Here is a 15,319-nt window from a genome sequence, read left to right on the forward strand (position 1 = left end):
TCCCTGTGATTTTTCTCCCAGGTTTTGCTCGCAGCAGAGTCCTGGAGATTAATCTTCGATTCCTGGAGACTCCAGGATAGTCCTGGAGAGTTGGTAACCCCTACCCTGGCTCTGCTGAAGGCCTTTGAGCTCGTTACCAGGCCATGGGCTGCCCAGCTGATCAGGTGAGAGCAAAGTTTGGCAACAGGCCTGAATTGGAGAGCAATCAGTAACACAGAGGTTTTGTGTGGATAAATGTGAAATGCCTTAAAATGACGCAGCATCTAAATGCTTCAGTTTGTATGAAATTCCTCTGACTGCCATTTGTTTAAAAAGATGCAAATCCTTTTTAATATAAACAGGTTAACACCTCTGTTATCGCAGTGGATAAGGGGCTTCATTTAAACATATTCATTATCCATGTGCTAATATTCGCTTAGGTTAATTTCAAGGCTGAGGTTACACGACATAGAATCATATAACACAGGAGGCCATTTGGCCCATCGTGCCTGTGTCGGCTCTTTGAAACAGCTATCCAATTAGTCCCACTCCCCCGCTCTTTCCCCATAAGCCTGCAAATTTTTCCTTTTCAAGTATATATCCAATTCGCTCGTGAAATGTGGATCAATAAGGTCTTCAGAATCGGTCTCCAGGAGAGTGCTGCTTACCTTGAAGAATGAAATGTTCCTCTCGGCAACCAGTGATAGCGGAGACTGAAACACAATGGGCAATGTTTTAAACAATTATTTGTTGAAACTGAGGAAAATTCCAAATCCAGGAATACAATGCGAAGGGTCAGTGCTGGTGTCAGCCGTGGCTCAGTGGTAACGCTCTCGCCTCTGAGTCAGAGAGATCATGGGTTCAAGTCCCACTCCAGAGACTTTGCACATAATCCAGGCTGACTCTCCAGTGCTGCCTCTCGGATGAGACGTTAAACCGAGGCCCCGTCTGCCCAATCAGGTGGATGTAAAAGATCCCACAGCACTATTTGATGAAGAGCAGGGGAATTCTCCCCGGTGTCCTGGCCAATATTTATCCCTCAACCACTATCACTAAAACAGATTATCTGGTCATTTATTCCATTGCTGTTTGTGGGATCTTGCTGTGCGCAAATTGGCTGCCGTGTTTCCGACATTACAACAGTGACTACACTTCAAAAGTACTTCATTGGCTGTAAAGCACTTTGGGACATCCTGAGATCATGAAAAGCACTGTATAAATGCAAGTCTTACTTTCTTGTTCACGGGCAGCTACAATTCAGAAGGAACTCAGACGAATCTTCAGGCCGTGTTTGTCTCCCTTGGTGAACAGGGGCACTCTCAACGCACTTCAATCAAACTGAGCCTCATTTTTAAAAAGTGTGCTTCACAGGGGGAGACCTCCAGCTGCGCACACTCGGGAAATCACGAGTAACTCGTGGCTGAATCTCTGGGAGGTGTTCCCAGTGGGTCAGGCTCCTCACCAGGAGCACAAAGTCAGAATATCCCCATCCCCCCCAACATCTCTTATATTCTGCCAGCTTTCTCTGTTTCATGTCCAGCCAGCACCCCCCACCATAGTGAACCTGCCCATTAGCCCCTGTCACTGCGGCTCTGGGAGGGGGTGAGGGGGCTCTGGGAGGGGGAGTGAGGGGGCTCTGGGAGGGGGAGCGAGGGGGCTCTGGGAGGGGGAGCGAGGGGGCTCTGGGAGGGGGAGCGAGGGGGCTCTGGGAGGGGGAGCGAGGGGGCTCTGGGAGGGGGAGTGAGGGGGCTCTGGGAGGGGGTGAGGGGGCTTTGGGAGGGATAGTGAGGGGGCTCTGGGAGGGGGAGCGAGGGGGCTCTGGGAGGGGGAGTGAGGGGGCTCTGGGAGGGGGAGCAAGGGGGCTCTGGGAGGGGGAGCGAGGGGGCTCTGGGAGGGGGAGCGAGGGGGCTCTGGGAGGGGGAGTGAGGGGGCTCTGGGAGGGGGAGTGAGGGAGCTCTGGGAGGGGGAGTGAGGGGGCTCTGGGAGGGGAGTGAGAGGGCTCTGGGAGGGGAGGTGAGGGGGCTCTGGGAGGGGGAGTGAGGGGGCTCTGGGAGGGGGAGTGAGGGGGCTCTGGGAGGGGGAGCGAGGGGGCTCTGGGAGGGGGAGCGAGGGGGCTCTGGGAGGGGGAGCGAGGGGGCTCTGGGAGGGGGAGCGAGGGGGCTCTGGGAGGGGGAGCGAGGGGGCTCTAGGAGGGGGAGCGAGGGGGCTCTGGGAGGGGGTGAGGGGGCTTTGGGAGGGATAGTGAGGGGGCTCTGGGAGGGGGAGCGAGGGGGCTCTGGGAGGGGGAGTGAGGGGGCTCTGGGAGGGGGAGCAAGGGGGCTCTGGGAGGGGGAGCGAGGGGGCTCTGGGAGGGGGAGCGAGGGGGCTCTGGGAGGGGGAGTGAGGGGGCTCTGGGAGGGGGAGTGAGGGAGCTCTGGGAGGGGGAGTGAGGGGGCTCTGGGAGGGGAGTGAGAGGGCTCTGGGAGGGGAGGTGAGGGGGCTCTGGGAGGGGGAGTGAGGGGGCGCTGGGAGGGGGTGAGGGGGCTTTGGGAGGGATAGTGAGGGGGCTCTGGGAGGGGGAGCGAGGGGGCTCTCGGAGGGGGAGTGAGGGGGCTCTGGGAGGGGGAGTGAGGGGGCTCTGGGAGGGGAGTGAGAGGGCTCTGGGAGGGGAGGTGAGGGGGCTCTGGGAGGGGGAGTGAGGGGGCTCTGGGAGGGGGAGTGAGGGGGCGCTGGGAGGGGAGGTGAGGGGGCTCTGGGAGGGGAGGTGAGGGGGCTCTGGGAGGGGGAGTGAGGGGGCTCTGGGAGGTGGAGTGAGGGGGCTCTGGGAGGGGAGGTGAGGAGGCTCTGGGAGGGGAGGTGAGGGGTCTCTGGGAGGGGGAGTGAGGGGGCTCTGGGAGGATGGCTGACAGCGGCCCCTTCCCCTCTTGGAGAAGAGTAGGAAATGAAGGGTATAATCTTTAACTGGAGCGTAACCCCAGGTTGCAACTTGGGCACACGGTACAGAAAGATCCCGATTTTCCAAATTGGGCAGTTTCTATGACGGGCGCCTGACCCACTACATTAGTTTAAATATCAACTGGATCCTTTATTGTTGGTCCCAGCGCACACACGGGATTGAAGGCAGTTCTTGCCAACTGGTTAGAACTTGTGCTGCAGTCTGGCTTAATTCTTGCACCTCAGCTCAAGGCAGAGACTGGCAAACTTCAGCAATCCCTCAGTATGTGTGGTTTAATCACTCCTGTTATTGCCTGAATGGGGACCTGTCTAGCAGGTAATTCCAAGTTCTTGACGTGGTCAGTGGATCAATCTCTTCTTGGCACCTGTCTGCTTAGGAGTTTGGTCAGGTTGACACTTGGGGTACAGACAGGCAGGCTGGGAGTTCGCTCCTGGACGTGCCAGCTGTACTTGTGTCACTGAGAGCCTGTGAATGGCGGCTGATTTAATGTAGAGCGCTGAGGGCCGGGAATTCCCTCAGAACAGCTCTCAGTCCACAGCTGGAGTATCGCCAGACCTGTTTACCCCATTTACGCAATAAACAGTGAGGTTACGTGAGATTACGGTGAGGTTACGGGACGGTTACGAGAGGTTACGGCGTGGTTACGGGACGGTTACGGTGAGGTTACGGCGTGGTTATGGGATGGTTACGGTGTGGTTACGGTGTGGTTATGGCAAGAGCAGCTCCGAGGAAATTCCAGGACACTTTTTTTTATTGTCTTTCCCCCAACTTTTTTTTCATCTTAAAAGTCACCGGGGTCGACCTTGACGTCGTGCGATAATGTAAAGCGGGTGATGGCGAGTCGACAGCCTGTTTTACATCTCTCCCCATTTTTATTTCCAATGACTTCAATGTTAATGAGAATCGGGAGAGATTCACTATCACCCGCTTTACACTGTCGCATAAAGTCAAGATCGAACCCCAGTCAGTCTGAAGCCAGCGGGGAGGCTGAGCTCGGTCTGGCATTGTGCTGATTAAGGAGTGATGAACTATGTTTAAAGGATGAATTTTCCATTGAGGGTTAGCACAGGAGAAACATCTTTGCTGTTTTGATAACTTGCGGAGAACAGTACAGTTTTTAATGACTGTAGATATTTTGTTTCTCATGAGTTTCGTCCATTTGCCTGATTAATGTTAAATAAATTTGCTGTTGGTTTCTAGCCTGATCCTCAGTCTGATGGAGCATTTGTTCACTCACCAATGAAGATGAGATCACATAGCAGCACATGACACATTCCAGTAAGTCGGAATATGGGGATAAGTGTTCTTGGTTACATCCCTGGGCCCGCTACATATTGGGCTGATAAAGACACGCTCCGGTACATAGGGGACGTGAAGTCCGCTTACGGGAGCAGTCATTGACACTGAGCCCAAGTGGTATATCCAGTGCAGGAACACTGAAACATAACAGAGCCTTTGCCCAGAAGTGTTGCTGTCCTTGTCTGTGTGGAGGCAGAGGGTGCTTGATGCCTCTCTTCAGTAAGAATATAAACTCCTGGGGGCCTATTTTGACTTTTGGTCGGCCGCCCATTCGGGCGGTGAAGTAGTTCCTGTGATTTTGAGGCCCCAGCCTCATTTACATTCTCCGAGCGAGCTACAGGAGGCCAAACAGGGGTCCTGACACAGCCCGCCAGAGGGAAGACTGGAAATCGGACCGGAGCGGCCGCCTGCAAGGTACGTTAGTGTCGGGGTTGCTATCACGGAGGGTGAGGGTTCTGGGGCTGCAGCGGCCCAGGTTATATTTGCGAGGCCCAGGGGTGCACTCCTGCTCCTCCACGGCCCACAATAAAAATTCAACACTTACCTTTGCCGGGTCTCTTCTCTTCCATCGCCCGTGGAACAGATCGGAATGAGCACGGCACAGACTCCGCCCAGTTCCCACCTAAAATGTCAATCGGGGTCCCATTTACGTCATAGGTCCCTGATTTCCATGTTAAAAGGGGCCGATTACCTGAAACAGGCGGGTGCTTTGGGCACCTGGCGACAGGCCTATTTTAAAATGGCGCCGGCCGCATCGCCAGTGTTACCGGGGCAGTGAGGCGACCGAGCCCATTCCGAATCCGTGATCACCACGGTAACACCAGGAGAGGGCAGTGAGAGTCGACTCTCTGGTGTCGGGGATGGCACTGGCCTTTCCCCAGTGACACACTGCACTGCGGCCTTAAAGCAACCGATCGCCTTACCAGAGGCGCTGGGCCATGACGTTGGAATTCGGCCTTGGGAGGGAGGGTTGGGGCCTGTCAGTTACAGACTACATCAGAAGGCAGTCCTCTTACTCTTTCCACACCCCAAACAATGTGCGGGTACTAATGTACACACCATCTCTCCTGGAACTCCGGGGACACCGGGCATCCCATCATTCCCTGGAATTCCCTGAAAAATAAACACAGTGTTAGATGTAAGCCTCATCCCAGCACGGTGCACAGAAGGTTGTCGAGAGAAAGGTGTCTCGGGTTAGGCAGTGTCTCAGTTGGTGAAGGAATGGGAAGCGGTGTATTATGTCAGAGCGGGTTACAGGGAGGTGTCTTGTTGTGGTGAGGGGTCTGTACCAGAGTCTCTCTATCACTGACGGAGTCAAGAGCTCGAGGATGTTATTTCCCAGGTTCCCTGTTTTCAGTTTAGTCTGATTTTTTTTCATGTCGTGAGACCATCTTCAATCGGCTTTTACTGATATTTGAACCAAAAGCGGACAATCATAGACTAGAATCTCACAGCACAGAAGGAGGCCATTCGGCCAATCGTGCCTGTGCCGGCTCTCTGTGCGATCTATCCAATTAGTCTCACTCCCCCGCTCTTTCCCCATAGCCCTGAAAACTTTTCCTTTTCAAATATTTATCCAATTCCCTTTTGAAAGTTATTACTGAATCTGCTTCCTCCGCCCTTTCAGGCAGTGAATTCCACATCATAACAACTCACTGCATGAAAAAAATGCTCCTAGTTTCCCGTCTGGTTCTTCTGCCAATCCTGCCGACCCACTCCATCCCCGGTGATCAAACTTCACGGAACCCGGCTCTGCGTGCAGCGATCGGCCGTGCCAGATGGCAGCGTCTGCTGAGGTCAGCCATCCTTTCCTCCTATCTCCAGTACGCAGCAAAAAAAAAACAGGGTAAGCTGAGCAGGTCTCCCTTGTGGCACCGAGCACTGTGAGACGGGGAGTGACGCGCTGTGTCATGACAGGCGTGTGACGGCACCGTAACACACTCAGGTGGAGGAGGTTCCCCACTGTGGACCCCCACCCTCCACCCCCCCACCAGCAGCCTGTTTCAGGATCACGTATCGCAAAGATGCACACTCCCAGTCTTTAATTGTTCATCTGTTAAAACGATTGGACGGGTAAACACAGGAACATAGGAACAGGAGGAGGCCATTTAGCCCCTCGAGCCTGTTCCGCCATTCAATGAGATCACAGCTGACCTGTGACCTAACTCCATATACCCGCCTTAGCCCCATATCCCTTAATACCTTTGGTTCACAGAAATCTATCAATCTCAGATTTAAAATTAACAACTGAGCTAACATCAACTGCCCTTTGCGGAAGAGAGTTCCAAACTTCCACCACCCTTTTCGTGTAGAAATGTTTCTTAACTTCGCTCCTGAAAGTCCTGGCTCTAATTTTTAGGCTATGTTCCCTAGTCCTAGACTCCCCAACCAGCAGAAATAGTTTCTCTATCTATACTATCTGTTCCCCTTAATATCTTGAAAACTTTCATCAAATCACTCCTTATTCTTCTGAATTCCAAGAAATACATCCCTAGTTTGTGTAATCTCTCCTCGTAATTTAACCCTTGGAGTCCAGGTATCATTCTAGTAAATCTACGCTGCACTCCCTCCAAGACAAATATATCCTTCCTAAGGTGCAGTGCTCAGAACTGAACACAGTACTCCAGGTGTGGTCTAACCAGGGCTTTGTATAGCTGTAGCATAACTTCTAGTCCCTTGTATTCTAGTCCTCTGGATATAAAGGCCTGCATTCCATTAGCCTTTTTGATTATTTTCTGTACGGGGAATGTCAGGGACAGGCCTGAACAGAAGGAACATCTGGTGGGGTCACAGGCCCTGCCCCCATTTGCATGCGGTGAGTGGGGAATGGGCTGTTAATTGTATGATTTGTATCAATTGGGGTCAATTGTATTCAGGTGGTGGGTATCGATTGGGGGCTCTCTTGCATCCTTTTTATAGGCGGGCTTATCTAGGGTGTGGTGTGTGTGTAAGGGGAATCTCTGTGAATAGAGGCTTGGAAGCAACTGAAGACCAGGCTCTAGTATTCCATCCTTCACCACCTGGCTATCCAATGTTAACATGGGCTAGCACAGGGGGTCCCAGCAGGGATGAGGGGCAGTGGGTGGGTTGGAAACTGAGGTCGGGGCGGGGGGCAATGGTAGGCCATTTTCCCGGCTATCCCGATTTGAAGTGGGCTAGTTCAGGAACATTCAGGCCCACCTGTGTCAGCAGTGAGGCAGATCAAGTGAAAAAATGGTGAAAATGAATATTTATTCGGGTGGAATTCCACTTTCACCCAGAAATATAGTTTTTTTCACCTGTATATAATTTTGTAAATGAAACGATGAAGTAAATTCTCTAAAATTCAGAGTAAAAACTGAAATTGAAGAGCCCTTATTGTATCCCCCAGTGGGGGCTGGGGTGCAGGTGGTGAGTGTCCCTGTTGGAGATTCATTCCAGCTTCTCGTCTCTCACGATCTCTGACCCCGGTGGAACCAGCTGTGACATGGTTCCAGAAAATTCTCTCCGGTTAGGTACACGTTCCTGTCCTGTACCTCACTGACTGAGACTGTACCTGAATTTTACATCTTCCTCCCTCAAACAACTGTATGAGAAACAATAAAATACTAATAATGAAACTGTATGAACTGTGTTACATGGGGTGTGTGGGGTATATCAGAGTGTTACAGTGAGGGGTGAGGGGTATATCAGAGTGTTACAGTGTGGGGTATGGGGTATATCAGAGTGTTACAGTGAGGGGTATGGGGTATATCAGAGTGTTACAGTGAGGGGTGAGGGGTGTATCAGAGTGTTACAGTGTGGGGTATGGGGTATATCAGAGTGTTACAGTGAGGGGTGTGGGGTATATCAGAGTGTTACAGTGAGGGGTGAGGGGTGTATCAGAGTGTTACAGTGTGGGGTATGGGGTATATCAGAGTGTTACAGTGAGGGGTGTGGGGTATATCAGAGTGTTACAGTGAGGGGTGAGGGGTATATCAGAGTGTTACAGTGTGGGGTATGGGGTATATCAGAGTGTTACAGTGAGGGGTATGGGGTATATCAGAGTGTTACAGTGAGGGGTGAGGGGTGTATCAGAGTGTTACAGTGTGGGGTATGGGGTATATCAGAGTGTTACAGTGAGGGGTGTGGGGTATATCAGAGTGTTACAGTGAGGGGTATGGGGTATATCAGAGTGTTACAGTGAGGGGTGTGGGGTATATCAGAGTGTTACAGTGAGGGGTGTGGGGTATATCAGAGTGTTACAGTGTGGGGTATGGGGTATATCAGAGTGTTACAGTGAGGGGTGTGGGGTATATCAGAGTGTTACAGTGAGGGGTGTGGGGTATATCAGAGTGTTACAGTGAGGGGTGTGGGGTATATCAGAGTGTTACAGTGTGGGGTATGGGGTATATCAGAGTGTTACAGTGAGGGGTGTGGGGTATATCAGAGTGTTACAGTGAGGGGTGTGGGGTATATCAGAGTGTTACAGTGTGGGGTATGGGGTATATCAGAGTGTTACAGTGAGGGGTATGGGGTATATCAGAGTGTTACAGTGAGGGGTGTGGGGTATATCAGAGTGTTACAGTGAGGGGTGTGGGGTATATCAGAGTGTTACAGTGAGGGGTGTGGGGTATATCAGAGTGTTACAGTGAGGGGTGTGGGGTATATCAGAGTGTTACAGTGTGGGGTGTGGGATATATCAGAGTGTTACAGTGAGGGGTGTGGGGTATATCAGAGAGTTACAGTGAGGGATGTGGGGTATATCAGAGAGTTACAGTGAGGGGTGTGGGGTATATCAGAGAGTTACAGTGAGGGGTGTGGGGTATATCAGAGAGTTACAGTGAGGGGTGTGGGGTATATCAGAGAGTTACAGTGAGGGGTGTGGGGTATATCAGAGAGTTACAGTGAGGGGTGTGGGGTATATCAGAGTGTTACAGTGAGGGGTGTGGGGCATATCAGAGTGTTACAGTGAGGGGTGTGGGGTATATCAGAGTGTTACAGTGAGGGGTGTGGGGTATATCAGAGTGTTACAGTGAGGGGTGTGGGGTATATCAGAGAGTTACAGTGAGGGGTGTGGGGTATATCAGAGTGTTACAGTGAGGGGTGTGGGGTATATCAGAGTGTTACAGTGAGGGGTGAGGGGTATATCAGAGTGTTACAGTGAGGGTGTGGGGTATATCACAGAGTTACAGTGAGGGGTGTGGGGTATATCAGAGTGTTACAGTGAGGGGTGTGGGGTATATCAGAGAGTTACAGTGAGGGGTGTGGGATATATCAGAGTGTTACAGTGTGGGGTATGGGGTATATCAGAGTGTTACAGTGAGGGGTGTGGGGTATATCAGTGTGTTACAGTGAGGGGTGTGGGATATATCAGAGTGTTACAGTGTGGGGTATGGGGTATATCAGAGTGTTACAGTGAGGGGTTTGGGGTATATCAGAGTGTTACAGTGAGGGGTGTGGGGTATATCAGAGTGTTACAGTGAGGGGTATGGGGTATATCAGAGTGTTACAGTGAGGGGTATGGGGTATATCAGAGTGTTACAGTGAGGGGTATGGGGTATATCAGAGTGTTACAGTGAGGGGTATGGGGTATATCAAGTGTCACAGTGAGGGGTGTGGGGTATATCGAGTGTTGCAGTGAGGGGTGTGGGGTATATCGAGTGTTACAGTGAGGGGTGTGGGGTATATCGAGTGTTTGTGAGGGGTGTGGGGTATATCGAGTGTGACTGTGAGGGGTGTGGGGTATATCGAGTGTTGCAGTGAGGGGTGTGGGATATATCGAGTGTTACAGTGACGGGTGTGGGGTATATCGAGTGTTATAGTGAGGGGTGTGGGATATATCGAGTGTTACTGTGAGGGGTGTGGGGTATATCGAGTGTTACAGTGAGGGGTGTGGGGTATATCGAGTGTTACTGTGAGGGGTGTGGGGTATATCGAGTGTTATAGTGAGTGGTGTGGGATATATCGAGTGTTACTGTGAGGGGTGTGGGGTATATCAGAGAGTGTTGCAGTGAGGGGTGTGGGGTATATCGAGTGTGACTGTGAGGGGTGTGGGGTATATCGAGTGTTGCAGTGAGGGGTGTGGGGTATATCGAGTGTTGCAGTGAGGGGTGTGGGGTATATCGAGTGTTGCAGTGAGGGGTGTGGGATATATCGAGTGTTACTGTGAGGGGTGTGGGGTATATCGAGTGTTGCAGTGAGGGGTGTGGGGTATATCGAGTGTTACTGTGAGGGGTGTGGGGTATATCGAGTGTTACAGTGAGGGGTGTGGGGTATATCGAGTGTTATAGTGAGGGGTGTGGGGTATATCGAGTGTTACTGTGAGGGGTGTGGGGTATATCGAGTGTTATAGTGAGGGGTGTGGGGTATATCGAGTGTTACTGTGAGGGGTGTGGGGTATATCGAGTGTTTCTGTGTGTAGCAATCAAACTGCACACTTTGAGCTGAATTGTTTTCTTTCCTCTCCGTGAGTGCTTTCTTCTACTTAGTTTACCTGCCGGCCGTTCCCTCCAGGTAACCCTGGTGGTCCAGGTGGTCCGGGAACTCCGGGTGGTCCAGGTGGGCCCTGAAAGAAATCAATCAATTAAAAATAATTGGTCAAGAGAAAACAAACAAAAGTAAAAATTGAATGCAGAAGATTGAATGCTTGTCCTTTCTTGCAGAACTGTAGTAGGTCGAGGTAAATAGACAATTGAAGGCAAGACGCCAATTGTGTAGAAAGCCACACTCACCGAAGGGCCTTGAACCCACGGCCCTCTCTCACCAGAAGCCCCTGGATGGCCATGTTCTCCCTTCAGTGGACCAATGAACAAGGAGTTAAGTCAGTGATAATAGATCAACAAGATGCAGGTCATCAACTGGCCTGGAAAACCAATCTAAACAAACTCTTGCACCAATATTTGTTGAATGTACCTCATTCAGACCAGTGTCCATCAAAAGAAGGAATGCCACCATCAGGTGCCCCATTCAAAAGTCAAACATTTACACAGGATTGTGTTTAATATTACTTGTTTTTGGTTTTCTGTCTATATAGGTTGATTTTGTGTACAGTAAATACTGAATGTCATTGCGCGAACCGGCTGGAAGGAGCTACTGAACCCCACAGTATAAGGGAGCCAGATGAAGCCCAGTCCTTCCACAGCCCATGTCCACTCTCCCCCATCATGGACTCGACTCACCCATTAATCTCCTTCCACAGCCCACGTCCACTCTCCCCTATCATGGACTCGACTCACCCATTTAATCTCCTTCCACAGCCCATGTCCACTCTCCTCTTTCATGGACTCTACTCACCCATTTAATCTCCTTTAACAGCCCATGTCCACTCTCCCCTATCTTGACTCGACTCACCCATTTAATCTCCTTCCACAGCCCATGTCCACTCTCCTCTTTCATGGACTCTACTCACCCATTTAATCTCCTTTAACAGCCCATGTCCACTCTCCCCTATCTTGACTCGACTCACCCATTAATCTCCTCCCACAGCCCATGTACACTCCCCCTTTCATGGAATACATGCCGCTTATTTAATGTCCACATCAGAAAGTCCAACATAATCCAGTTTGGAAGCAAGGCTTCAAACTCAAAACCTCTGATGTTAGGACTGAGCTGCTGATTTCCTGGTAGCTCTGAGTAGCCTGGATGTCACAGGATACAGGACCCATGTGACTCCCTGCTGACCCCACACCGACTGTCAGTGTGATCGCAGGACCAGGGTCACAAAACATGGACCTGCAAACACGAGAGACTCTGACAGTCACAGAAGGGGTGAGGACGAAAGCTTTCTGCTACTTCATGCCTGCAGTGACGGGACAAATCAGCATTATGGGCTAGAGGTGGTGGGTGAGATGGGCATTGCCCATTCCCTGCTCATTGTCCACCTACCCGACCAGGCAGAGATCACCAGTCTTGCCAAGAGCCTGTGGGGTGCTGTTTCAATATTAGAATACTCAGTGCCGAACCCAGTGAGGTGCAGAAAATATGATTTGGCGGAGAGGATTACTCACCACTTACAGACTCTCCTGGGTTTTATTTCAATTGAAATAAGTGGAAGGGAACCCGGTGGATTCTGTTCCTCGCATAGGTGAGAAACCAACAGACTCCAGCTCCGCATTAATACACAACCAGGAGTCTCCCTACACCCAACACATGGACATATACACAGGGGACCGTGGGTCCCTATACCCAACACACGGACATATACACAGGGGACCGTGGGTCCCTATACCCAACACACGGACATATACACAGGGGACCGTGGGTCCCTATACCCAACACACGGACATATACACAGGGGACCGTGGGTCCCTATACCCAACACACGGACATATACACAGGGGACTGTGGGTCCCTATACCCAACATACGGACATATACACAGGGGACTGTGGGTCCCTACACCCAACATACGGACATATATGTGACTCCAGACCCACAGCAATGTGGTTGATTCTTAATCACCCTCTGAAATGGCCTAGCAGGCCACTCAGTTGTAAAATCTCGCTACGAAAAGTCATAATAAGAATAAAACCAGACGGACCACGCGGCATCGGACCACTAGGCACCGGACACGACAACGGCAAAACACCAAGCCCAGTCGACCCTGCAAGGTCCTCCTTACTAACATCTGGGGACTTGTGCCAAAATTGGGAGAGCTGTCCCACAGACTAGTCAAGCAACAGCCTGACATAGCCATACTCACAGAATCATACCTTTCAGCCAACGTCCCAGACTCTTCCATCACCATCCCTGGGTATGTCCTGTCCCAGCGGCAGGACAGACCCACCAGAGGTGGCGGTACAGTGATACACAGTCAGAAGGGAGTGGCCCTGGGAGTCCTCAACATTGACTCTGGACCCCATGAAATCTCATGGCATCAGGTCAAACATGGGCAAGGAAACCTCCTGCTGATTACCACCGACCGTCCTCCCTCAGCTGATGAATCAGTCCTCCTCCATGTTGAACACCACTTGAAGGAAGCACTGAGGGTAGCAAGGGCACAAAATGTACTCTGGGTGGGGGACTACAATGTCCATCACCAAGAGTGGCTCGGTAGCACCACTACTGACCGAGCTGGCCGAGTCCTGAAGGACATAGCTGCCAGACTGGGCCTGCGGCAGGTGGTGAGCGAACCAACACGAGGGAAAAACTTACTTGACCTCGTCCTCACCAATCTACCTGTCGCAAATGCATCTGTCCATGACAGTATTGGTAGGAGTGACCACCGCACAGTCCTCGTGGAGATGAAGTCCCGTCTTCGCACTGAGGACACCATCCAACGTGTCGTGTGGCACTACCACCGTGCTAAATGGGATAGATTCAGAACAGATCTAGCAGCTCAAAACTGGGCATCCATGAGGCGCTGTGGGCCATCAGCAGCAGCAGAATTGTATTCCAGCACAATCTGTAACCTCATGGACCGGCATATTCCTCACTCTACCATTACCAACAAGCCAGGGGATCAACCCTGGTTCAATGAGGAGTGTAGAAGAGCATGCCAGGAGCAGCACCAGCCGTACCTAAAAATGAGGTGCCAACCTGGTGAAGCTACAACTCAGGACTACATGTATGCTAAACAGCAGAAGCAACATGCTATAGACAGAGCTAAGCGATTCCACAACCAACGGATCAGATCAAAGCTCTGCAGTCCTGCCACATCCAGTCGTGAATGGTGGTGGACAATTAAACAACTAACGGGAGGAGGAGGCTCTGCAAACATCCCCATTCTCAATGATGGCGGAGTCCAGCACGTGAGTGCAAAAGACAAGGCTGAAGCGTTTGCAACCATCTTCAGCCAGAAGTGCCGAGTGGATGATCCATCTCAGCCTCCTCCCGATATCCCCACCATCACGGAAGCCAGTCTTCGGCCAATTCGATTCACTCCACGTGATATCAAGAAATGGCTGAGTGCACTGGATACAGCAAAGGCTATGGGCCCCGACAACATCCCAGCTGTAGTGCTGAAGACATGTGCTCCAGAACTAGCTGCGCCTCTAGCCAAGCTGTTCCAGTACAGCTACAACACTGGCATCTACCCGACAATGTGGAAAATTGCCCAGGTATGTCCTGTCCACAAAAAGCAGGACAAATCCAATCCGGCCAATTACCGCCCCATCAGTCGACTCTCAATCATCAGCAAAGTGATGGAAGGTGTCGTCGACAGTGCTATCAAGCGGCACTTACTCACCAATAACCTGCTCACCGATGCTCAGTTTGGGTTCCGCCAGGACCACTTGGCTCCAGACCTCATTACAGCCTTGGTCCAAACATGGACAAAAGAGCTGAATTCCAGAGGTGAGGTGAGAGTGACTGCCCTTGACATCAAGGCAGCATTTTCCGAGTGTGGTACCAAGGAGCCCTAGTAAAATTGAAGTCAATGGGAATCAGGGGGAAAACTCTCCAGAGGCTGGAGTCATACCTAGTACAAAGGAAGATGGTAGTGGTTGTTGGAGGCCAATCATCTCAGCCCCAGGGCATTGCTGCAGGAGTTCCTCGGGGCAGTGTCCTAGGCCCAACCATCTTCAGCTGCTTCATCAATGACCTTCCCTCCATCATAAGGTCAGAAATGGGGATGTTCGCTGATGACTGCACAGTGTTCAGTTCCATTCGCAACCCCTCAGATAATGAAGCAGTCCGAGCCCGCATGCAGCAAGACCTGGACAACATCAGGCTTGGGCTCATAAGTGGCAAGTAACATTCGCGCCAGATAAGTGCCAGGCAATGACCATCTCCAACAAGAGAGAGTCTAACCACCTCCCCTTGACATTCAATGGCATTACCATCGCCGAATCCCCCACCATCAACATCCTGGGGGTCACCATTGACCAGAAACTTAACTGGACCAGCCATATAAATACTGTGGCTACGAGAGCAGGTCAGAGGCTGAGTATTCTGCGGCGAGTAACTCACCTGGAGCGCTTCAGCTATGAAGAGAGACTGGGAAGATTGGGTTTGTTTTCCTTGGAGCAGAGGAGGCTGAGGGGGGACATGATTGAGGTGTACAAAATTATGAGGGGCACAGATAGGATGGATACTAAGGAGCTTTTTCCCTTCGTTGAGGGTTCTACAACAAGGGGACATAGATTCAAGGTAAAAGGCGGGAGGTTTAGAGGGGATTTGAGAAAGAACTTTTTCACCCAGAGGGTGG

At 51.4% G+C, this 15,319-nt stretch overlaps 1 protein-coding gene across 5 annotated transcripts in view; it reads right to left on the reverse strand.

Annotated features, from left to right (window-relative positions):
- Window positions 1-15,319, reverse strand: part of col16a1 (collagen, type XVI, alpha 1) — a 410,059-nt gene that overhangs the window by 106,348 nt on the left and 288,392 nt on the right. For all 5 annotated transcript variants that reach the window (XM_068006392.1, XM_068006393.1, XM_068006394.1 and 2 more), the window contains 4 exons: window positions 10,906-10,965; window positions 10,668-10,739; window positions 5,273-5,326; window positions 648-692 (listed from right to left, as the gene is read on the reverse strand). In XM_068006392.1, the coding sequence (XP_067862493.1) occupies window positions 648-692; window positions 5,273-5,326; window positions 10,668-10,739; window positions 10,906-10,965 (231 nt within the window). The remainder of the gene's footprint in view (window positions 1-647; window positions 693-5,272; window positions 5,327-10,667; window positions 10,740-10,905; window positions 10,966-15,319) is intronic.

This window comes from Heptranchias perlo, chromosome 26 (assembly GCF_035084215.1).
Source record: "Heptranchias perlo isolate sHepPer1 chromosome 26, sHepPer1.hap1, whole genome shotgun sequence".
NCBI classification, from domain to species: domain Eukaryota; kingdom Metazoa; phylum Chordata; class Chondrichthyes; order Hexanchiformes; family Hexanchidae; genus Heptranchias; species Heptranchias perlo.